The sequence below is a fragment of the Xyrauchen texanus genome, chromosome 3, assembly GCF_025860055.1.
Source record: "Xyrauchen texanus isolate HMW12.3.18 chromosome 3, RBS_HiC_50CHRs, whole genome shotgun sequence".
In the NCBI taxonomy this organism is placed as follows: Eukaryota; Metazoa; Chordata; class Actinopteri; order Cypriniformes; family Catostomidae; genus Xyrauchen; species Xyrauchen texanus.
Window position 1 is genome coordinate 55,958,758 of NC_068278.1, and position 26,011 is coordinate 55,984,768.

Consider the following 26,011-nt stretch of genomic DNA (forward strand, 5'->3'; position numbering starts at 1 on the left):
GTTATAAGGAAAAATGTGAGAAAAAGACACCAGTTTATATATATATATATATATATGTGTGGATATAAATGGAATTATATACACTAATCCTCACAGCAGTGAAACATATGCTTGTTGCATTTTACAAATTGAGACCTTTCCAACGATATATAACACAGTATATGATATACAAACTATATATATTTTATGGTTTTACCAACTCTGAATATAATTGTTGTGATAACAAATTTGCAAATGATGTGAACTAAACATTACTTATTTGTCAGCAAATTAAAAAGCATAATTTGATAATTGGTATCAGCTATATCCATTGTAAAGTCCAGATTCTAGGCCTTAGAACGGCACATATTTTGTTCAGATCAAGCAAGTGATTTATTCACTTATTATATAAGTATTTTTTTGTCCTTTGTTCTTACGCAGGAAGTGCCCCCCACTGTCCCAGAATGAGCTCAGTTCAATAAATCCTCCAAACAATAAAAAATATATTTTACAAAATATGTTCAAAAAAGTCATATTAACCAAACAAAAAGTTTATAAAAATGATCTAATGCAATATGAGAGATTTATCATTTCATTTTTTTAACACAAAATGTGTCAGCACAAAACGAACAACACAAGGCAATTACTTATAAATGATAAGTAATCATATCATGATATCTGCTCAGTTTATAACTGTGTACTAAGTGAATAATGCACATTTAAAAATAAATAACATGTCGAATAATAGCTAAAACTGGTTATCATTTATGACGCACATGAGTCAGGACATTTTTGGCAGCTTAAGTTGGAAAGTGAGACAGAGGCGCCAGAAACAATAAAGTACAATGTTTTCATGCCACACAGATTCAGTAGGCTTTTCTGTTAACTTAAAGTTGCAATCTGTGAAGGCATTCAGACCACAAATTGATGTTATAATGTCATTCCAAGACTTATATAGATGAATGTCATTTTGAAAAGAATAATGGAATGTATAAAACAAAAAATACTTTTTGGTTAGGTCGGCTCACATTGCCTGTATGCTTTTTAGGAGGTACTAATAATAATGAATCATTCCTTACATTTATATAGCACTTTTCTAGACACACAAAGCACTCCAAATAGTATTGGGGAATCTCCTCAACCACCACCAGTGTGCAGCATCAACCTGGATTATGCGACGGGAGAGCCATTGTGCTCCAGAACGCCCACCACACACCAGCTGTTGGTGGAGAGGAGAGAGTAGAGTGATGTAGTCAATTCAGGGATGGGGATTATTAGGAGGCCATGATTGAGAAGGGCCAAAGGGGGGAATTTGGCCAAGACACCGGGGTTATAACCTACTCTTTACGAGAAGTGCCCAGGGAGTTTTAATGACCTCAGAGAGTCAGGACCTCGGTTTAACGTCTCATCTGAAAGACAGTGATTATTCTGTTACCTTTATTGTCTTTTCAGAAATGTGCATTTTTTATGTAAGCTGCTTCTAAATTTCTGGAATCTAGATCATCCATACATTGGATTAAATCTTGTGTTTGCATAACATCTCCTTTTATTTTGCTCACTCACTACAATCTGGAGTCACACAACAATGTTCACTGTACACTGATAATACAGAAATTGAATCATGAATCATCAGGGTAGCACCACCCAGCTCTGTAGTAATAAAACGATTTGGATTTCTGATTCCTTTACATCCGTCATCTTTTGACAATGGCTTACCATTGATATCTTTCAACCCCTCGTTATTATCATGTGCTTATCAAGTGCATGGTGTTATAGTACTCTCTTAGAAAGAATGTGCTATCTGATCTCTTTGTATGTCAAGACCTTGTTGACACAATGTATTCATGGGCAGTGTGTTCGCCTGGTGTGATCCTCATCGCAGTGCTTTTACTTGAGGTAAACATGAGTATTGTTTTACTGAAAACACATTAGTTAAACCTAAAAATCCAAGTAGTTTATCAATAGATAAAACACAACTAGCGAAAACTAAAACTGATAAAAAACATTTTTGTTAAATAAAATAAAATAAAGATAAAATATTAGATAATAAATACTAAATGAAAATGAAAAATCTTGCCTTGACAACTATCTAAAATTAAATTAAAAGACACAAAAACTATATTTGGATTTCTTTTAATTTTTGTGCCCAAATCAAGGAGTAATATGAACTCGTCTGCAGTTTTGAATGGTCAGATCTAGCACCAAATAAAAATATTTGGAAGTACATTTATCTCAGTAGTAAGGAGAGTGTGTTACATTGCTTCTGTATGCAATAAATAATATTATGATTAAATCTGTATATTTGCATAACTATTACACTATCTCTGTAACAATTTATAAACAATTTTGCCAGTACTTTTAATCAGTGAAGTCAGTTCTCCTAAGTTCACACAGGTGTCCGCAGAGTCACCACAGATGTAATTCATCACTTTAACACATTACACTAACGTCTGACAAACATTAACAACCAGATTTTAAAAGAATAGTATTTAAATACTTTAATATCAAAAGAGAAATTTCCTTGTAGCAACACATGTTGAGTGCAGGTGTTATACAGATAATACAGTATAACACACACACACACACACACACACACACACACACACGTTGTGTTTCCATGTTTTATGGGGACTTTCCATAGACATAATTGTTTTTATATTGTACAAACTATATATTCTAACCCCTAAACCTAACCCTACCCCTAAACCTAACCCTCACAGAAAACGTTCTGCATTTTCAAAAAACATAATTTAGTATGATTTATAAGCTGTTTTCCTTAAGAGTCAAAAATTTCGGGTTTTACTATCCTTTTGGGGACATTTGGTCCCCACAAAGTGATAAATACATGCTCACACACACACACACACACACACACACACACACACACACACACACACACACACACAAAACAGTAGAAATAAATAGAATACAAATTTTAATAATGATTAAAATAACTATAAAAGTTTAAGGATTGGATATTCAGTAGACTATTAGTGGTAGTAATGCATATATTTCAGTCGATCTGTGCTGTACCATTTTCTTTCAAATAAATGCCACTTTATTTAATTTGTTTGCTATCTAATGCAATAACATTTAAATGTCCAAATACTTTTTTGGGTCACTGTTTCCAAGTACAACCAAGAACAGTGGAGTAATTATTACTGAAAACCTAATTAATATAGCTCCAGATAGCTTCTATAGCTACTTTACCTCTGTTATGACACTTGTGTCACAAACCACCAAGTTAATCAGAAAGAAATTAGTAAATTGTAGGTCAATCTACTTGCCCCCTATCTTTAATAATTATACAAACTCGCCATCTAGTGGTGAGATGTGAAAGTACAGGCGAGGTCAAAGGACAGCTCTATATGTCATGTTATATATAACCTTTCACCTTGTATATTACAATGATTGAAGTAATCTTTTGAGATACATGTCTGTGTATTTTTTTCTCATTTCTATTATTTTTATTTGTAAAGCACCATAAATATATACAGAAGTGGTTCTCAACCTTTTTTTGATGAACGCCCCCCTACTTCATTCCCTTAAAAATATAAATATTTTTTAGCCTTTTCTTTTCTTTTCTTTTCTTTCTTTCTTTTTTTTTTTTATGATTTATGTATTTCTATTTCATCTAAGAAAATAGAGTATTTTGCATTTGCCCTTATGAAAACTTTAATTATTTATCTATTTGTATCGTTTTAACAGTGGTATGTGTAACACGACCATAGTAAGCACATGAAACACAATAAACACATGAAAACAATAAATACAAAAAGATAAAAAATTTTACAAAAAGTTATTATATTTCCTCACTCCCCTAATGTAGACAAATTTAATAGAGCTGAAGTAGTGATACGATATGTATTATGAATCTTTCTGCCTAAAGTACAGTTAGTGTTACTATAGTAAATTCATGTAGAATTCTGTGCCGAATTCAAATGGTTTCCGAGTCTCGCGCCCTGCTTCTCACTGGTTCTTCCAGCACAGCAATGATCAGAGGTGCGTGTTTAAGAGCTTGACACTGGTCAGTGAGTAAAAACGCACCTGCTTTGCACTCGCACTGCTCTGTCAATTGAGCCGTATCCACCTACAGAGCCATACAGTTGCATCAGCATTTGATGCTGCTAAACCAGATACTTCAGATGCTTCACTAAACTTCAAAATCAGTTGAATCGTGGTACCAACTCGTATACTGGAGTCTAGATAAACATTTTAATGCAAACAGGAACTTGACGATAGTTTTGATTAAAGCTACACTATGTAACTTTTTTGGTAAAAAAATAACAAAATGTTATTAATGAGAAAGTGCAACAAAAATGTATATTCCAAACCATGACTGATAAACACGCCCGATTTGTAACCTAACGCCCCCCTCTCTACTAATTTGCTCTCAGCGTCCCCTGGAATCCTTTGAACGCACACTGGGGGCGGAACCGCCCCTGTTGATAACACCTGATATACAATATATGTTAGAGATCGACTGATATTGATTTTGAATGGCTGATATGATACTGATTATTTTTGTGTTACTTACTTTTAGGCAAAATAACAACTTAATCATAAAGACTACCATTAATATTGCAAACAAAGTAATACTGTGTCTACAAAGAATTAATTAAAGTTTTAGTTGCAATATACACTTGTGCAAAGCCCCTCACTTAATTCATATTTAAGATTGAAAGTAACTAACTTTATCCATAAACCTGCTATAAAAGAACCGATAACCGATAAGTGGACAAGTGTAAATATTGGTTAAACTTATCTGTCAAACCAATTAACAGTCTATCTGTAATATATATATATATATATATATATATATATATATATATATATATATATATATATATATTAATATATAAGCAAGGGGCAAATATATTGAGCTACAATTTACTAATTTCTTTCTGGATTTATTTGGTGGTTTGCAGTATATATATAAACGCCCCCTTTTCAGGACACTGTATTTTAAAGATACTTTTGTAAAAAACAAATATCTTTACAGATCTTTATTGTAAAGGGTTTAAACAATGTTTTCCATGCTTGTTCAATGAACCATAAACAATAAATGAACATGCACCTGTGGAACAGTTGTTAAGACACTAACAGCTTACAGACAGTAGGCAATTAACGTCACAGTTATAAAAACTTAGGACACTAAAGAGACCTTACTACTGACCCTGAAAAACAGCAAAAGAAAGATGCCCAGGGTCCCTGCTCATCTGTGTGAACGTGCCTTAGGCATGCTATGTGGAGGCATGAGGACTGCAGATGTGGCCAGTGCAATAAATTGCAATGTCTGTACTGTGAGACGCTTAAGACAGCACTACAGGGAGACAGGAAGGACAGCTGATTGTCCTTGCAGTGGCAGGCCATGTGTAACAATACCTGGACAGGATCAGTACATCCAAATATCACACCTGCGGGACAGGCACAAGATGACAACAACTGCGCAAGTTACACCAGTTACGCACAATCCCTCCATTAGTGCTCAGACTGTCCGCAATAGGCTGAGAGAGGATGGACTGAGGGCTTGTAGGCCTGTTGTAAGGCAAGTCCTGACCAGACATCACTGGCAACAACATCGCCTATGGGCACAAACCCTTGAGCTTGTTGTCATTGCAGGCAATCTCAACGCTGTGCGTTACAGGGAAGACATCCTCCTCCCTCATGTGGTACCCTTCCTGCAGGCTCATCCTGACATGACCCTCCAGCATGACTATGCCACCAGCCATACCGCTTGTTCTGTGCGTTATTTCCTGAAAGACAGGAATGTCAGTGTTCTGCCATGGCCAGCGAAGTGCCCGGATCTCAATCCCATTGACCACGTCTGGGACCTGTTGGATCGGAGGGTGAGAGCTAGCTCCATTCCCCACAGAATAGTCAGGGAACTTGCAAGTGCCTTGGTGGAAGAGTGGGGGAACATCTCAGAGCAAGAACTGGCAAATCCGATGCAGTCCATGAGGACGAGATGCACTGCAGTACTTAATGCAGCTGGTGGCCACACCAGATACTGATGGTTACTTTTGATTTTGACCCCCCTTTGTTCAGGGACACATTATTCCATTTCTGTAAGTCACAGGTCTGTGAAACTTGTTTGGTTTATTTCTTAGTTGTTCAATCTTTATATGTTCATACAAATATTTACACGTTAATTTTGCTGAAAATAAAAGTAGTTGAAAGTGAGAAGATACTTCTTTTTGCTGAGTGTATATATATAAATATATAATATATACTGAAATATATATGACATATATAAGTAGGTAAATATATGTGTAAACTATATATGAAGGCTTTATAAAAATATAAATTCATTAATATTTATACTGTGTGTATATATATATATAATATATATATACAGCTCTGGAAAAAATTAACAGACCACTGCAAAATTATCAGTTTCTCTGGATTGACTATTTATTGGTATGTGTGAGTAAAATGAATATATTTGTTTTATTCTATAAAGTACTGACAACATTTCTCACAAATTTCAAATAAAAAATATTGTCATTTAGAGCGTTTATTTGCAGAAAATGACAACTGGTCAAAATAACAAAAATGATAATGTTTTCAGACCTCGAATAATGCAAAGAAAACAAGTTCATATTCATTTATAAAAAACACAATATTAATGTTTTAACTTAGGAAGAGTTCAGAAATCAATATTTGGTGAAACAATCCTGATTTTCAATCACAGCTTTCATGTGTCTTTGCATTCTCTCTACTAGTCTTTCACATTGCTGTTGGGTGACTTTATGCCACTCCTGGCGCAAAAATTCAAGCAGCTCGGTTTTGTTTGATGGACATCCATCTTCCTCTTGATCACATTCTAGAGGTTTTCAATGGGGTTCAGGTCTGGAGGTCCTCCATCCACACCTTGATTGAACAAGCTGTGTGGCATGGAGCATTGTCCTGCTGGAATAAACAATCCTCAGAGTTGGGGAGCATTGTAAGAGCAGAAGCAAGCAAGTTTTCTTCCAGGATAACACAAGACGTGGCTTGATTCGAGTGTCCTTCACAAAGATGAATCTGACTGATTCCATCCTTGCTGAAGCCCCCCAGATCATCACCGATCCTCCACCTGGCCATCTAATGGTTAGATGGAGACCTGGAGAGGCCTTCAAGCCACACTGTCTCACACCCACTATGAAATTTGGCGAAGGATCGTTGGTGACCCCATAATGACAAAGCAAAAAACATTTTAGATAACTTTGCAAGTGTATTAAAAAGAAAAAAACTGAAATATCACATTGACATAGGTATTCAGACACTTTGCTATGACACTTAAAATTTAGCTCAGGTGCCTCTCATTTTTCTGGATCATCTTTGAGATGTTTCTACACTTTGATTGGAGTCCACCTGCGGCAAATTTAATTGATTGGACATGATTGGGAAAGGCACACACCTGTCTATATAAGGTCTCTTAGCTGAAAATGCAAATCAGAGCAAAAACCAAACCATGAGGTCAAAGAAACGGTCTACAGAGCTCAGAGACAGGATTGTGTCAAGGTACAGATCTGGGGAAGGCTACAAAACAATTTCGGCTGCATTGAAGAAGTATGGAACAACCTGGACCCTTCCTAGAGCTGGCCGCCCGGTCAAACTGAGCAATCGGGGGAGATGGGCCTTGGTAAGAGCTGACCAAAAACCTGATGGTCACACTGGTTGAGCTCCAGAGATCATGTGTAGAGATGGGAGAAACTTGCAGAAGGACAACCATAACTGCAACACTCCACTGATCTGGGCTTTATGGCAGAGTGGCCAAACTGAAGCCTCTACTGAGTGAAAGACGCATAAAAACCCCTAAAGGACTCTCAGACTGTAAGAAGTTTCCCTGGTCCAATGAATGGCAGAATAATCCCCAAACGCAGGTGTGCAAAGCTTGTCGCCATACCCAAAAAGACTTGAGGCTGTAATTGCTGCCAAAGCTGTTAACCAAGTACTGATTTAAGGGTCAGAATACCCATGTCAATTTTTTTTTTTCTTCAGTGATAAAATGTGTCTTTTGCTTTGTCATTATTGTGTATTGAGTGTAGGGGTTTTTTTTTTTTTTTTTTTTTCTATGAAGCATTTTAGGATAAGACTGCAAACATTACAAAATGTGAAAATTAAGTGATCTGAAAAGTTTCTGAATGCACTGTATATATTAATTATCTAGATATAGCTATATTTATTATCATACTGTATGCATTGAATTGCTCTAACACTATTAAATTGATTTGATTATATATTTTTGAGTTTATACTATTCTTTAACTTGTACTGCCTGTTGCACTGTTCAGAGCATACGATATCAGATCAAAAGGTATTTAAGATCATGAGAAACATTTCAGGCAAGTGACCTCAAACTTTTGAACGGTAGTGTATATGTAAAGTCTGACGAGAGAAAGCCTGACCTCCCCCCACCCCAGATAAAGATAGAGTTGGCTTGTTGTTAGCCCGCGCGCATCTTTTTATAGCAGAGAGGGGGAGCCAGAGACTAACAGCAGACCGACAACCAGACTCATTCCAACAACAGTCCCCTAATTTTTTTCTTCTTTGAAGTTACCCCAAGCGAAGGTAAATATGAAATCCTGTCAGAATTCCTCCTAAGGCCGTCTCTCATTCCCCTACCTTATTTCAACAGATTTCCATTTGTTTTTTCTCGACTGAACGGCTCTGCGGAGACGGACGTCGCAACGGCTCGGCTAGTCCTTCTCCTCCTCCGGGCGCGCGCCCGTGGCGGGAAGCGCGTGACCCGGCGTCGCTCTCGTGCGCTGAGTCCGAGGCTTCTGTGGAGCTCGCGGAGGCCTCGCGACACAAACAAGGGTGTTTTTGTGTGTTTGGTGCGGGGAAACGCCAACTGAATATTTACAAACACCCCGTGAACGTTAATACGATGGATAGCGTTACGTTGGTGACGTTACGCCAGAAAAAAGTCCAGAGGAGACCAAAAAGTGTTCTTATTGTTCGCGAGGGGAGATATAAGGATGTGCGTAGCCTAGCTAGCGTTTAGCTTAGCAGCGGTTTTCGTATTTTATGACAAAATGACAGAGCAATTCGCTACCCATCTAATATAAAATCATCTAGTTTATTTGTTTTTTAACGAGTGATGCATATAAGTGGCTCGCATTCCTACAAGAACAAAACCTCTCATATCAGAGCTTTGCTAACTAGCGAACCAGTGTGAGGAGGAATCTATTAAATTTGCTACTAGACGAACAGATCGGTTGCGTGTGTCGTCTCTCGTTAACCCAGATGTGAGTTATGGTCCATATTTAAAATGTATCGTTCATAACGTTTGCTGTGATTGTATGTTTTAGTCATGTTTGGAATTTGAATGGCGAAACATAACGGATGAAAAAAACGCCAGTGAAAGACTCCAATGAGCGAGTTATGTTTTGTAAACAATGTGTTTTTAGGGTATTTTCTGTCGCCATGTGTGCAGAAATTTGACTTTTCACCTTATTATATGTCTTGTTACATCTTTTAATAGCTTGTGTGTAGGTGCAAAGATTCGTTTAAAACACAAATGAGAACTAGGTGAAAATTTGCATTCAGATTTTAAGATATTTTGAATATGTATGCACGTTTATGCATATGCATTTGTTTTTAAGAAATGGAAACCTGTTTTAACTGGAGTCGTTCCTGAGTAAGGAGTTTAATTATCTCGTGACTTTGACCAGAGATTTGATTTTAAGGTGCATTATGTGCAGTTGGTCTTGGAACATGCATGCAAGTGATGAGATTGTGGTTTCTTGGTTGGAAATAACTGAAATATTTGCCATTTAAACCGCCTGTGGATTATACTGGTGCATTCGTAATCTGCTACGGGAGTGCCCGTCAGCGATCATCATAAGACTGTTTACCTTCCTAATACTGTATCACATGCATGAATATTTATGTACTGTAAATATCCCGGATGCGGAAATGTGTTCTTGGATTACTGTAAACGCTACTTTTGTGAAATTTGGAGAGTTCTTTTTAATGATTTTAGTTCTAAATCCATTGCTGGTGCATCTGCATGTACTAAATGCAGGCATGTATTTTATCTAAACGCTAATATACAACACTTTACCGTGATGTGGTTCATATATTTTACTTGGTATATAAGATTTATTCTGGTTTCATTATGTGAGGCATACGTATATTTTACATTCAAGTTAAGTTTAGCAGGCTCTTAGAGCTTTTTTGCATCTGCTCTTTTGTGCTTACCATGAGCTGTCCATCTCCCAGCTGTCATTGGTCCCCTGAGGGAGACAGGGTTGGGCTTGCATATCTAATTGAGGGGTGTGTCCACGGGCCATCCTCTGTCAGGTTTGAGTGGGTGTCTTTCAGACTGTCTACACTAGTGTAGATATTATCTGTCTCATATAATGGTTCTTTAAATGGCAGTTAGTGTACACAAATCAATACACCTGTTAGAGACTATGCATCTAAGTGGACTGATTCTCCCCAGTGACATTAATGCAAGGAAGGGGAGTATATGTTTTGAAATTAGTGTAAATTTTATAGGAATGTCCCGATACTGATATTGGAATCGGTTCTGATACCTTGCTCATGTACTTGTGCTTGTAAAAATGATCCGATTACAAAAAGCAGATACCATCTGATGTATGAATGTCATTACGTAAACATTCAGTGCACAAATTAAAGTCTTGTCCTAGTGAGATTATTTAAGAGCTAAACTGCATTTTAATTAGATAAATATACTGTATTTTTTGCATATGCAGTGCTTTAAATGTGAGTGCTTGTGAATGTGTGGAGCTGATGTTGTGCTGATATAAAGTCACAAAGTGCACATACCTTTTTAGAGCTCCTTGACTAATACACGGAAAACACCATCATGAGCATCACATGCTCTGTAGCAGATGACAGCAGGCAGAGTGCAAATTCACTTTTTAGCATGAGGCACATACAGTCTAAAAGCTCTGGAAAAATAAAAGCTAAATTTTATGTTAAAAAAAATATTGTTATCCTTTCATTTGAAATAAAGTTTTGGTGAATTCATTTATTTAAACACGATTATGATGATAAAATTAAAATAAATTGTTAATATGGAATTCAAATCGGACTCCGTATCGGCGAGTAGCAAAAATAACGTTTTGGTACTCCTCCTCAAAAAATGGTATCTGGACATACCTAATAATTTGTGTTGACTTTTTTCAAGAAAAATCTGTATTTTTCAGAATTTTTCTTGAGACTCTTTAACAAACAAATTATGGTTTTAACACGCCACCAATGTTACATAATCTCATGCAAAATTCTCTCTTTCTCTAGGATTGAGTGAGATGTGAGGGATGATCAGCATATAAATATTTTTGTGGAACTCTTTGTGTGTAAGACTTCTGTGCCCAGCCGTCAGTATGAATGGGGACATGCCACATGTGCCCATCACAACCCTTGCTGGGATTGCTGGTCTCACTGACTGTAAGTAAACACATCTCATTCTGGTTACACTTCATTGGCCAAAAGAGCACAACAGTAACCTCCCACTTTTTTTAGCAGCCTTGGTTCTGGAAGTATATTTCACAAGAATTTTCTTCATTGGGATTTAAAAAAAATACAAGAGTTCTGAGCCATAAACCAAACCAACCAGCACTGAGATTGATCACAACATTACAACATTTGATTTGAAGCTAAAATGTACACTCACTTAGCATTTTATTAGGAACACTATGGACCTGATAAAGTGCAAAACATAGTCTTCTGCTGTTGTAGCCCATCAGCCTCAATATTTGTTGTGTTGTGCATTATTTCTGAGATGCTATTCTGCTCCCTACAATTGTATAGAGTGGTTATCTGAGTTCCTGTAGCCTTTCTGTCAGCTCAAACCAGTCTGGCCATTCTCCGTTGTTCTGTCTCATCAACAAGGTGTTTCCATCCGCTCTGGATGCCACTCACTGGATGTTTTTTGTTTTTGGCACCATTCGGAGTGAACTCTAGAGTAGGGCTGAAAAGATTAGAGAACGTTATTAACAACGTCAACAATAAAAAATTGTGGACAAAAAATGTATTTGTCGATTAGTTGTTTGATCTCATTTAACGTAACATGAGATCACATTAAACTGTAATGATGATGCACGAGAGCAGCACCTGCAGTTCACACCTGACTGAGGAGAGGAAGAATTACACAGATCAGAGTCCAGATACACTCTAAACCTTCCAAACAGCTTCAGTTGATGTAGATTGCAAATTGTGAGGGAATTATACAAAAATACCAAATAAGTACATACAGAAGCTCTCTCGTTGTGGAATAAGTGGAGTCAGAGCACTTTAAAGGAAACACCCCGGTGTTACATCTTAAATGCAGTTATATTTAATGCGTTATAACTTTATTCAATTTCAAATAATACGGAAGCAGGTCATGTAATTAACTACAAACTCTGAACTGGCATTTCTCTGTGCGGTCAGCGCCTCTTCTGAGTTGCTCAAATGTCCCGATCTAATGGGGAGAGATTGAAACTGCACCCGGCTGATGAACTCTGTCACGGGGACGCTCATCCCTCAAGCATGCACTTGCTAAAGCTAGATTATAATGCGATGGCTTGCGACTTATTGAATCATAATATATGTCACTGTGCATTTCTGTATCGTGAAGAATATTGGCAATACACAGCTTTATTTATAAGAGGGAGTTAATTTTTGTGAGTTACAGATGGATTGAAGTGAACAAAAAGGTGAGCGAGTTTAGTCTTCGCCCCATTATACACTGCAACAAAATATGTTTTTGATTTGTTTTGGCTTGTTTTCCAATAAAAATATCTAAAGCTCATTTAAAACAATGTACATTTACTTCATCAGCTATACTGCAGAATAAAAAAAAGTTTTATGAGAATGTTGAATATAATATTAAAAATACAAATATTTTTAAATATCTAAAAATCCTTAAAAAAAAAAGATGCATTCACCTGAGAAGCAGCATAGAAGATATATAGACTTGCTTTTAGAGAATAGATCTTGAATATATATATATATGTATATTTTGTCTTTACTGCACTCGCAGAAGCAAAACCAATTGAAAAAAATACACGTATATACAAAATGTACTTATATATAAAATACATTCTCTTAAAGCAAGTCTAAAAATCTTATGTTTTGCTTCTCAAGTAAATTTATACTGTTTTAAGAATTTTTAGACAATTCTAAATGGAAAACAAAAACACTTGATAACAATAGTTTTTTTATTTGCAATTAATTTCTTTACTGAATTAACTTAATAAAATGTATTTTTTCACTTTAATTCAGTGAATGTCATTTATATATATTTTTATTAGGGCTGTCGAGTTAACGTGTTAATAACGCACGATTTATTATACAAAAAATAACCCGTTAAAAAAATGAACGCATTTGATCGCATGCTTGTTGTACCACCTGTATACTCCAGAAGGCAGTAAGTGAAATTTCAGCTGTGTGAGCACAGTTTATACAGTGAAAAAAACAACATAGATATGCGTTACTAAGGGTTCAAATGCGAACCAAGGGATCTCAATATGTGTTTAAAGATTGAGTATTAAACTATATTTAACTTGACACAGTGACCTAAACATTTTATTTTTATGACGCAACACACCCGAGATGCGACACAAGCATGTCTGACACAGGTCGTATGGTAGGGTGACCACCTTTCCCGCATTTTGCAGGAAAGTCCCGAAATTGGAAGCTTTGTCCCGCGACCCGCAAATCATAAGCAGTGTCCCGCATTTCAATTTTGTCTGTATACATTTTTATCTTTATTATTATTTCGGCATCATTTTATTTCATCGTCCTTTAATTACAAAATCACTATAAAAAAAAGTTAATAAGAAAACACTGAAATTGCGCAGCGCAGCCTTTTTTTCTTGCCAGAGCGGAAAAACACTGGGAAAAAAAACTGCAACACAAAAATGGGTCTATCTGGATATCTTTGTTCGTATAATAAAAATTGGAGAAAATATATACATGGTTAAAACCAGTTACAGGTGGCCCTAAAAAAGGAGAGTGCAGGGTATGCCACCGAAGTTTCACGGACAGCTCTGCTGAAGCATTTCAGTGCCCTAAACATGACAGCTCTGATAACTTTGGCTTTGAGCATTCCTGTCACCAACGCGTTTGTGGAGAGGGTGTTTTCACTGATGACCGCTGCGTGGACCGAGACAAGGAACTGCGCATCTGTGGACCTCATCAAAAGTGAACTCCTGGTGAAAGTGAACACCTACACCTGCCAGGAGTTCTTCAGTCATAATGAATGAGAAGGCCCTACTCGAAGCAGCCAGATTAGACCAAAAAAAATGAAATTCAAGATGCACTAAATCCAGTAAGAACGCATTTAATCTTTCTAGTCTTTAATAATGGAATTGATGTGCTTAATTGGAAATGTGCTTTTTTTTATTATTTTCACTTCATTATATTTACATTGAGTAGGTCTGTGCTGTTAAAATTAGTTTGTGTCGTAGACCTTATGCCAAACTGAGTGACGTTCACAGCCCCGTCATTAACATTTAACATCACTGCAAAAATACATCTAATATAAAATCAATATTTATTCACCTAGTACAATAATAGTAAGTTATCTCTCCCTCATGTCCCGCATTGTCGCGCAAAATCAGGTCAGCTGACCTGCAACAGAGCAATAGTCAGGTGGTCACCCTATCGTATTGTCTTTACCTCACAAATATTTAATTAACGGTTAAGGAGGTGCCCAAATATGACCGGGTAAAAACGGTACCCAGTCAAATCTTTATTTAAGAAACATGCTCCCTGAAATAGATGCACTTTGCTCCTTCTGTAATGCTGTAGATTAATCTGCCCCACACCTTTTTTGGGAATGTGCCCACACAGTAGTATTTTGGAGAATGTTTTAAAAATATATTATTTAAATACTCTTTGTACCTCCAACAACTCCAAAGCATTGAAAACCATTGCACTCTGTAATGAATATAATGTCTTGGCATTATTGTAAAATATATCTGTAGTATTGTGTACTATGTATACCCCTGGCTTGTTTCTAAAAAAAAAAAAAATGTCTGACGCAGGTGTTCATTGACGGGTTCTTAAACAATCCCTCATAATAAATATGCAACTGACTGACAAATTCACTTGTGAAATGGATTGCTTTGAACTGTGTGCCAATGATTGACTTATGATCAATAATATGATAGTAAACAATACATTGTATTCTAAAGCTGCTTTTTATATTGTTTTATCAATGATTAACTCTTCTGCTACAAGAACGTAATGCATTCTAATTATCTGAATATTTTTTAAGTTTTATATATATATAATTTTTTAATATTTAAAGATAATTATTTCATCATTATGTATTTAATTATTGTTATATGAGGGGCTTTCTCAGCAAATATTTGTATATGCGATTAATTTAATCGGGACACCATGTAATTAATTCGATTAAAAATTGTAATCGATTGACAGCCCTAATTTGTATCTTTATTTCGATTTTGTCCTCTTTATAGTTAGTGAGCACGTTTAATACAACCTTTTAAGTCGGGCACAAGCTGAATAATCGGTTAAGAGCGAATTATTGCATTAATCGTTGCAATAATTGCCAAATTGTCGAATAATCATTCTAATAACCGTTAGATTAATCAATTATCAAAATAATCGTTAGTTGCAGCCCTTCTCTAGAGACTGTTGTGCATGAAAATCCCAGGAGATCAGCGTTTGCATAAATATACAAACCAGCCCGTCTGGCAATAACAATCATGCCACGGATGAAATCACTGAGATCACATTTCCCCCCCATTCTTATGGTTGAACATTAACTGAAGCTCCTGACCTTTATCTGTATGATTTTATGCATTGCACTGCTGTCACATGATTGGCTGATTAGATAATCGCATGAATAAGTAGGTGTACACATGTTACTAATAAAGTGCTTATTGAGTGTATATTGAAATTAGAAAAAAAAAATACAAAGGTGGGAGATTGTGTACAAAAGGCTACTTACACATTAATCAGACACATTTGAAAACAACGTTTATGTTTTGCGTCACAAGACAACGCATATTGTTTTCAAATATCTCAAAACGTAGAGAAAAAGGTGCGTTTTCAAACAAAAATATATTAGTGTGGATGTGGCCTAAATGTATGGGCTAGGGCTGCATGAATACGACACATCATAATTGTCGATTGACTCCCTTAATATTGAAATCATGATTATAAATATTAATTTAATAGAAGTTATATTTAATATTTAATTGTTTAATCTCATGCCATATTCTTGGTGTAGACTACACATCCAAAACAAGCTGAGAACTGAGCTGAATTACTTTTATATATCACTGTAAAGCAGTCATTGGAAAGGAGGAGGCGAGAACCGGCCTGGCAATGTAAATAATAGTTTAATTGGTAAACTTAAACAGACACAAACACACATGACGGACATGTCCGTAAACTATCTCTCTCTCCCACACAATCCTCCGCAGTCGACCTTTATCCCTCTCGGAGGCTTGATTAGCCTGATAAGGGACCGGGTGTGTATGATTATGACCCGGCCCCCGCTCTCCGCCGTGCCACAATCACTAAATCAACTTCACATCTGCCCACTTAGTAGCTTGACAAAACTAAACTGTTATACATTTTTTTTTTGTAAATTGTATTATTAAAACTCTCCTTTTGTTTAGCACAAGCACACTGCCAAACCACACTCTCACAAATGTTCTCGTTATAAATGATGCTGTCTAAACTGCACAATAAATAAACGATTTACACAGTGGCTACACTAGGGACGTGCCAGGGTGGTTGGCTAATTGACAAGTCATCGAACAACTGATTAGTCGATTAGTGGGGTAGACTAATAACATTTAATATTTTTAGTGGTGATTGTTTTAATGGGAGGCACAATTCTCAAATTAATTAAGAGATGCAACTTATTGGAGAGCGTTTTTACTTGATGATAAATTGCTGTGCTTTAAAGTGAATAACAGTCAGCATGGTAAAACGCTCTGCAACAAGTTTTATCTCTTTTATGCTTTAATGCTCTTTTAGTCCTTTTCTGTGCTGCAGTTACAGCAAAGCACTACATCAAAAATACATTTCAAGATGATCACTAGCAGATTTAAAATCCTCTGCTTCTGAAGTAATGTTTCTGTATTTGTGTTGTGTAGAGATTATAGTATTTTGCTGATTTTTTGACACTGCTTAAATAAGTAGTTGCAGTAAAAAAGGTTTAAACGGCATGATGTTGTGAACTAGATATGTAATAGATATTGCAGTTCTGCACTTTTGAATGCGCAGCAAGGATCACCCTAAAGCACTCTGTTACAATTGAAGCATGTCATTCTGCATTCAGGATGCATATAAGCAGTTTCATGATGCTCTGTATTGGAGCCTTAGTTTTGTGCAATATGATCTTACAGTTATTTAGCCTATTTATTTTTTGAATATCCTTTTGTTACCATGTTAAAATGCTGCGCTTAGTATCGATATATCACTCTGAAGCACATCTGATCGGAGTCACGTGAACATAACGAAGCCTAATTGTACAGTATTCTACCGACCGACTAGTCGATCATGAAAATGTATAGTTTTGCACATCCCTAGTATTTACCATCTACAAACATTGGAAGCAAGCTGCCCGAAATGCAGCAAATCCCCCAAAAATCTAAATAACCGACTATGCTTCTTTAATTTGTTGTAAAGCTTATTTTCGAGTGTCAGGTAATGTTTCTTCAGAAATCATTTTCATTTGCCACCGCGAAGAGAGGTGAAACCTAAAGCAAACATATGGGCATCAGGCTGTATAAAATGTAAAGGATCGGTTGTGAGTATTGATAGTACTTTAGACTGATTCGCTGCTAATTCATCTGCTGATTCGACCATTTACATCTGTGAAAAAGGTGTATTTGACAGTTTACAATGTTCTGCATTTCATGAAATGCTGTAATCTCCTCCTTTTCTGTTATTCTGTGCCACATTTGTAGATTTTTATGTTATTTTAATTGTGCAGCTCTGAAGGACCGTGAAATTAGTCTGCTGCTGCACTCTTTATGAAACTTAATGGCCAAATGAATGCACATTAAAATCATTGCGATATTGACGATATTGGTAAATTTTACATAGTCAGCTAAATTATCTTGATTATATAGTTAATATTTGATATATCACCCAACCCTAGCTTGATGAGAGCTATATATGTACCAACTTTGGTGACTGTAGGTAAAAATGGGGGTTACATGCCCATTTTCAAGGGGGAGCAACAGAGCCCCCCCAGGGTTCCTGTTAATCTGTGTGAATGTGCCTTAGGCATGATGCATGGAAGCATGAGTACTGCAGATCTGGCCAGACAATGAGCTTGCAACGTCTGACTGTGAGACACCTAAGCAACAGGGAGACAAGAAGGACAGCTGATCATCCTCGCAGTGTCAGACCAAGTTTAACAACAGCTGCACAGGATTGGTACATCCAAATATCACACCTGTGGGACAGGTACAGGATGACAACAACTGCCAGAGTTACACCAGTTATGCACAATCCCTCCAACAGTGCTCAGTCTGTCCGCAATAGGCTGAGAGAGGATGGACTGAGGGCTTGTAGGCCTGTTGTAAGGAAGGTCTTTACCAGACATAACCGGCAACAACGTCGCCTATGGGCACAAACCCACCTTCGCTGGACGAGACAGGACTGGCTAAAAGTGCTCTTTACCGACGAGTCTTTTGTCTCACCAGGGGTGATGGTCGGACTCACGTTTACCATTGAAGGAATGAGCGTTACACCGAGGCCTGTACTCTGGAGAGGGATCGATTTGGAGGTGGAGGGTCCGTCATGGTCTGGGGCGGTGTGACACAGCATCATCGGACTGAGCTTGTTGTCATGGCAGGCAATCTCAACGCTGTACGTTACAGGGAAGACATTCTCCTCCCTCATGTCCTGCAGGCTCATCCTGACATGACTCTCCAGCATGACTATGCCACCAGCCATACAGCTTGTTCTGTGCGTTATTTCCTGCAAGACAGGAATGTCAGTGTTCTGCCATGGCCAGTGAAGTGCCCGGATCTCAATCCGATGCAGTCCATGAGGACGAGATGCACTGGAGATCTTAATGCAGCTGGTGGCCACACCAGTTACTGATTGTTACATTTTATTTTAATGAACCCCTCTCTTTGTTCAGGGACACATTATTCCATTTCTGTTAGTCACATGTCTGTGAAACTTGTTCAGTTTATTTCTTAGTTGTTGAAGCTTTTTATGTTCATACAAATATTTACACATGTTAATTTAGCTGAAAGTTAAAGCAGTTGAAAGTGAGAGGACCTTTCTTATTTTGGTGAGTGTAGGTGAAAATGGGGGTGCTACAGAGCCCCCCATATATGCCCATTTTCAAGGGGGTGCTACAGAGACCCCCCACAACTTTGCACAGCACTAATGGCCGACACTCTGATGTGTGTGCAAAAAAAAGTTTTCACATATGTTAAGGATGGGCAAGGAGGAGGCGAGAACCGGCTTGTCAACATAAATCATAATTTAATGCAAACTTAAACCAAAAGCACAAACATAAACAAACACACACATGACGGACATGCCCGTAATTCTCTCTCTCTCAAACCATCTTTACCGGCCGCCTGCCTTTATCCCTCACGCACCTCATTAGGCCGATTGGGGACCGGGCGCGCGTTATTGCGACCCGGCCCCGCCCCACTCCGCTCCACAGTTAAGTACCTCAAATGTACAGAAAACATTTAAAAGAATCGTTAGATTAACAATAGGTGAGGGTGAACAATAACTAATAATTCTTAGGAGAACAATAGGGCCTTCGCACGTAAAAACCGTAATAACACTCCTAGGGCTGGGTGTCGCCCAGCAACTCACAGTACGATTCATATTGTGATACACGTCACAATTCTGTATATATCGCAATACATCACAATATTATAATTTGATAATGAATCAATATTTCAGTTATATTCTGATGTCTGATGAAGAGCAGGTAGCATGAAACGTCACATTTGTGAGCTCACAAAATTGCTCATTAAATTGATTTGGAAGTAACATTGTGCTAACTTTGTTGTATGTTTACATAATATGAATACACAATTAGTTGAATATAAAAATCAATACATGGATCTAAAATGTGAATTTTGAAGCCGCCTGTGTTTAAAAAAGTATGTAATATTGTGTGTAATTTATGTTGTAGAACAAAACGTCCATGTATCATCAAGTAATATTTACCACAGACCTTATTTAAGTCATACATTCAAATACCCCATTATAAAAACCTACAGGACATTCCTGAGGGAACCCATGGTGAATTCTCTTTCTGGTTCTCGGAAGTTGAAAAGCCAGTTGTGTGGAAAATTGTTCTATATAAGAGTGTTGTGCAAGAGAAGTATATTTTAAGGATTGTTTCCTGTGAAAATAGCAGAAGTTCTCCAGTTTTACTTATAGTTGTACCCTGCTCATTATTTAAGATGTATGGTATATAAAGCTAAAGTATCTAAAGTAGGGCTGCACGGTTATGAAAAATCTTAATTGTCAATTGTTTCCCTTGATATTGTAATTGTGATTCATTTTGATTAATAGAACTTAAGCTAAAATAGTTATTTGGGTTGGATCAACTGCATGCCATATTCTTTATGTTGCTACATATCCAAAACAAGCTGAGAACGGTGTTCCTGAATGACTTTTATTCATCAATAAATCAAGACTAGTTACCTAAAGGGTCAACTTTACATTGGGCCTCTTAGAAGCATAGAAAGCAAAGCTGTTTTGAATAAATCATACACAGAAGTGAGCAAATGGACATGTCTCTGATTGGTTAAAATGATCAACCACTGGAAAATCATACATTAAATAGAAAATGTAATGGAAATTTTTTATGCAATATGAGTAGACCTACATGGACTGCTATAATTGACACTTTTCACATTTAGTTAATTGTGGCAGCTGTGATTGTAATCTCAATTATTTATTCAATTAATTGTGGAGCCCTAATCTTAAAAATAATTTCATAATTGGTTTGTGTATATGTGACGAATTTCAGGGCGGTATGAAGATATATATACCAAGATTGTGCTATATCATCCAAAACCGAGATATATGTGCTGCAATCAGTGGGCAAAACTGTATGTTATTTACATGTGAGAGCGATATGTAGTGATGCAAAAATACAGAACAAGTCGAGGAATCATTTATTAAGGGATATTGTAAGGCATAACGCGAAGTGGAGATTAGTTGTTTATGGTTGCAGAGCAACGACCCATCACTATAAATTCAACTCATGTGTCAAAAGTATAGCCCTATTGGCTATTTTACAATGTTTTTAAATGTGGCTAATGTAATCATTTGTTAGAATTGGAACTATCTACATAAATGTTTTTGTTTTATTGTTTTGAGTTTTTTTCTGCTTTAACTGAAGCGTTACATAACAATATAAAACTGTTTTTGCACTGACACCAGACTTATTAATTTATTATGAATAATCGTACCTTTCAGTTTGTGTCCAAGTTCCAAATAAAAAGAAAATGATCAAATACTTTTCCTTTGCAAGTATGTAATTCTGCACAGCTGAAAAAGACATAATTATGTTACTGAGTACATTTAATTATTTAAAATATTTTAATTCGTTTGTAAGTTTCACAATGACTCATGGATAAAACGGCAAGAGGAGGAGTTACCCTGTCCGGAGGAAGCCCGGGGCCCCCGTCTGGAGCCAGGCCCAGATGGAGGGCTCGTCGGCGAGCGCCTGGTGGCCGGGTTTGTCACGGAGCCCGGCCGGGCACAGCCCGAAGAAGCGACGTGGAACCCCCCTCTACATCCCTTGGGCCCACCACCCATTGTAGGAACCGCAGGAGTCGGGTGCGCTGCCATATGGGCGGCAGTGAAGGCCGTGGGCCTCGACGGACCAGACCCGGGCAGCAAAGGCTTGCTCTGGGGATGTGGAATATCACCTCACTGGGAGGGAAGGAGCCGGAACTAGTGAGGGAGGTGGAGCGTTACCAGTTGGATCTGGTGGGGCTTACATCGACGCACAGTTTTGGCTCTGGATCCGTACTCCTGGATAGGGGATGGACTCTATTCTTCTCTGGAGTTTCCCAGGGTGTGAAGCGACGGGCGGGTGTGGGGATACTCACGAGTCCCCGGCTGAGCGCCACTACGTTGGAGTTTACCCCGGTGGACAAGAGGGTCGCCTCCATACGCCTACGGGTTGTGGGGGGGAAACTCTGACTGTTGTCTGTGCATATGCACCGAACAGCAGTTCAGAGTATTCGGCCTTCTTGGAGACCCTGAATGGAGTCCTGAATAGGGCCCCAGTAGGGGACTCCATAGTGATGCTGGGTGACGTCAACGCACACGTGGGAAATGACAGGGACACCTGGAAAGGCGTGATTGGGAGGAACAGCCTCCCTGATCTTAACTCAAGTGGATGTTTGTTATTAGACTTCTGTGCTAGTCATGGATTATCTATAACAAACACCATGTTCGAACATAAGGATGCTCATAAGTGTACGTGGTACCAGAGCACCCTAGGCCGAAGGTCGATGATCGATTTTGTAATCGTGTCGTCGGATCTGAGGCCATATGTTTTGGACACTCGGGTAAAGAGAGGGGCAGAGCTGTCAACCGATCACCATCTGGTGGTGAGTTGGGTCAGGGGTGGGGAAAGACTCTGGACAGACCTGGGAAGCCCAAGCGAGTAGTGCTGGGTGAACTGGGAACGTTTGGAGGAGGTCCCTGTCCACGAGATCTTCAACTCACACCTCCGGCGGAGCTTTTCAGGCATCCCTGCGGAGGTTGGGGACATTGAACCGGAGTGGGCAATGTTCAAAGCTTCCATTGCCGAAGCTGCGGTGGAGAGCTGTGGCCTCAAGGTTTTAGGTGCCGCAAGGGGTGGTAACCCTCGAACACCGTGGTGGACACTGGTGGTCAGGGAAGCCGTCCGACTGAAGAAAAAGGCCTTCCGGGATTTGTTGTCCCGGAGGTCACCGGAGGCAGTTGCAAGGTACCAACAGGCCCGAAGGGCTGCGGCCTCGGCCGTGAGGGAGGCAAAGCAGTGGGTGTGGGAAAAGTTCGGAGAAGCCATGGAGAAGGACTTTCGGTCCGCACCAAAGTGCTTCTGGAAAACCGTCCGCCACCTTAGGAGGGGGAAACGGGGAACCATTCATGCTGTATACAGCAAAGATGGGACGCTGTTGACCTCAACCGAGGAGGTTATTGGGCGATGGAAGGAACACTTTGAAGAACTCCTAAATCCCAACACGCCCTCTATGGTAGAGGCAGAGCCGGAGGATGATGGGGATCAGATCCTATTTCCCTGGGGAGGTCACTGAGGTAGTCAAACAACTCCGAGTGGCAAAGCCCTGGGGATTGATGAGATCCGACCAGAAATGCTGAAAGCTTTGGATGTGGAGGGGGTGTCATGGATGACACGCCTCTTCAACATTGGCGTGGAAATCTGGGACAGTGCCTAAGGAGTGGCAGAACGGGGTGGTGGTTCCCTCTTCAAAAGGGGGATCAGAGAGTGTGTGCCAACTACAGGGGTATCACACTTCTCAGCCTCCCTGGTAAAGTTTACTCCAAGGTGCTGGAGAGGAGGGTTCGGCCGATTGTCGAACCTCGGATTGAAGAGGAACAATGCGGTTTTCGTCCTGGCCGTGGAACGACGGACCAGATATTTACTCTCGCAAGGATCCTGGAGGGGGCCTGGGAGTATGCCCATCCGGTCTACATGTGTTTTGTGGATCTGGAGAAGGCGTATGACCGGGTCCCATGGGAGAGACTGTGGGAGGTGCTGCGGGAGTACGGGGTGGGGGGGTCCCTTCTTAGGGCGATCCAATCCCTGTACGTCCAAAGCGAGAGCTGTGTCCGGGTTCTCGGCATGAAGTTCCGAGTTCATTCCATGTGGGGGTTGGTCTCTGCCAAGGCTGCGCTTTGTCACCAATCCTGTTTGTGATATTCATGGACAGGATATCGAGGCGTAGTCGGGGTGGGGAAGGTGTGTGGTTCGGTGGGCTGGGGATCTCATCGCTGCTTTTTGCAGATGATGTTGTCTTCATGTCATCATCGATCCGTGACCTTCAGCTCTCACTGGATCGCTTGGCAGTCGAGTGTGAAGCAGCTGGGATGAGGATTAGCACCTCTAAATCTGAGGCCATGGTTCTCAGCAGGAAACCGATGGAGTGCGTACTCCAGGTAGGGAATGAGGTTTTGCCCCAAGTGAAGGAGTTGAAGTACCTCGGGGTCTTGTTCACGAGTGAGGGGACAATGGAGCGGGAGGTTGGCCGGAGAATCGGGGCAGCGGGGCGGTATTGCACTCGCTCTATCGCACCGTTAGTCACGAAAAGAGAGCTGAGCCGAAGGCAAAGCTCTCGATCTACCGGTCAATTTTTGTTCCTACCCTCACCTATGGTCATGAAGGTTGGGTCATGACCGAAAGAACTAGGTCAGCGAGTACAAGCGGCCGAAATGGGCTTCCTCAGAAGGGTGGCGGGCTTCTCCCTTAGAGATAGGGTGAGGAGCTCAGTCATCCGTGAGGAGCTCGGAGTAGAGCCGCTGCTCCTTTGCGTTGAAAGGAGTCAGTTGAGGTGGTTTGGGCATCTGGTAAGGATGCCCCCTGGCCGCCTACCTAGGGAGGTGTTTCAGGCACGTCCAGCTGGGAGGAGGCCTCGGGGAAGACCCAGGACTAGGTGGAGAGATTACATCTCCACACTGGCCTGGGAACGCCTCGGGGTCCCCTAGTCAGAGTTGGTTAATGTGGCTCGGGATAGGGAATTTTGGGGCCCCTGCTGGAGCAGCTGCCCCCGCGACCCGACTTCGGATAAGCGGTTGAAGATGGATGGATGGATGGATGGATGGATGGATGTAAGTTTTAAAAAGTGTAGTCACTCATTACATGCTTCTAAACTATTTTATTTTTCTCGAAAAATCACTTAAGGGTATTACAAACAATGGCAATTCAAAATGCTTTACATATAAATGATAAAGAAAATACAATATCACATTTATTTTAAAACCAATTAAGAACAAGAAATGAGATTGAAAAGTAGTAAATTGAATTGAAAAAATAATTTAAATGAATGAAAAAGAAAACAGAAAAAAAATAAAAATCCAGTAAAATAATGTTTTCCATAGAATAAATGTACTGGTGAAATCTGACATTTTATTTGGCATTATCAGGACTAGGGTTGCTCCGATACCAAAATTTTGGCTTCGGTACGATACCAGCTCTGGTACCTTGGTAACAATACTAAATCGATACTTGGGCAAAAAATAAAAACCTCAGATTTTTTATGATATTGCATGATTAAAAAAACTGTATAAAGTCTTACAGATTCTGTGTTTTACGTTTACATTTCATGTTAAATGTTTTAATTAAATCTTGTGATTTAATACATGTAGCTTTAATCAAATGAAAGTATAATCATACATTTTTAACAAAAAATTGTATTTAGATTTTTGGTCAAATAAAATGCTGCGCAACAGAGCTTTACAGTATTGATGAAAACATTGATGAAAAAAAACTCTAGCTTTCATTTTAGCAGGACTTCTATTTTGATAACATTTGTGTTCTTCCTTTTTTTGACGGGTTAGTTATATCAAGCTTCTCATTAATACTGTAATACTCCCTTTGCAACTCGCAAGCTAAAATCTCAGAGCTGCACCGGAGGAGATTTGAGTGTTCACAGTCTTTTATATATTAAACACACTGCATGAAAATCAAGCACCAGTAGTGTGAGTTGTGTTTGTTTGTGTGTGCGTGCGTGCATGCATGCGTGTGTCTGTGTGTGAAGTAAATAGAGTAGAGCGGCACCTTCTGTTCATTTTGCAGCACGCAGTGAATGGGAATATATATTATTTATTTAAATGACACCCTTCTGCAGATTAATGATCACACTTGGCCATATTGAGATTTCTTTATATTTTATTTTATTTTTAAATTGTCAATGATTTCATCCCAAAACTTTCACATCTCATAACATTTTGCTAATGGCAACATACTGTAAAATGGTACCAAAATTAGCAACAAGATGATATCGTATCATTTAAATTATTTTGGTATTGCAATATTTTGTTAGTACCAGTATACCGCGCAATTCCTAATCAGGACTATCAAATATCAGTAC

At 38.8% G+C, this 26,011-nt stretch overlaps 1 protein-coding gene across 2 annotated transcripts in view; it reads left to right on the forward strand.

Annotated features, from left to right (window-relative positions):
* The first annotated feature begins 8,448 nt into the window (after window positions 1-8,448).
* nipbla (NIPBL cohesin loading factor a) overlaps window positions 8,449-26,011 on the forward strand; it is a 73,707-nt gene continuing 56,144 nt past the window's right edge. The window contains exons 1-2 of one of the 2 annotated variants that reach the window (XM_052096092.1): window positions 8,449-8,534; window positions 11,235-11,384. In XM_052096092.1, coding sequence (XP_051952052.1) covers window positions 11,321-11,384 — 64 coding nt within the window. In that variant the 5' untranslated portion in view covers window positions 8,449-8,534; window positions 11,235-11,320. Of the gene's footprint in view, window positions 8,535-8,661; window positions 9,215-11,234; window positions 11,385-26,011 lie in introns of those variants that run through there. The other variant, XM_052096084.1, reaches the window with a different exon arrangement.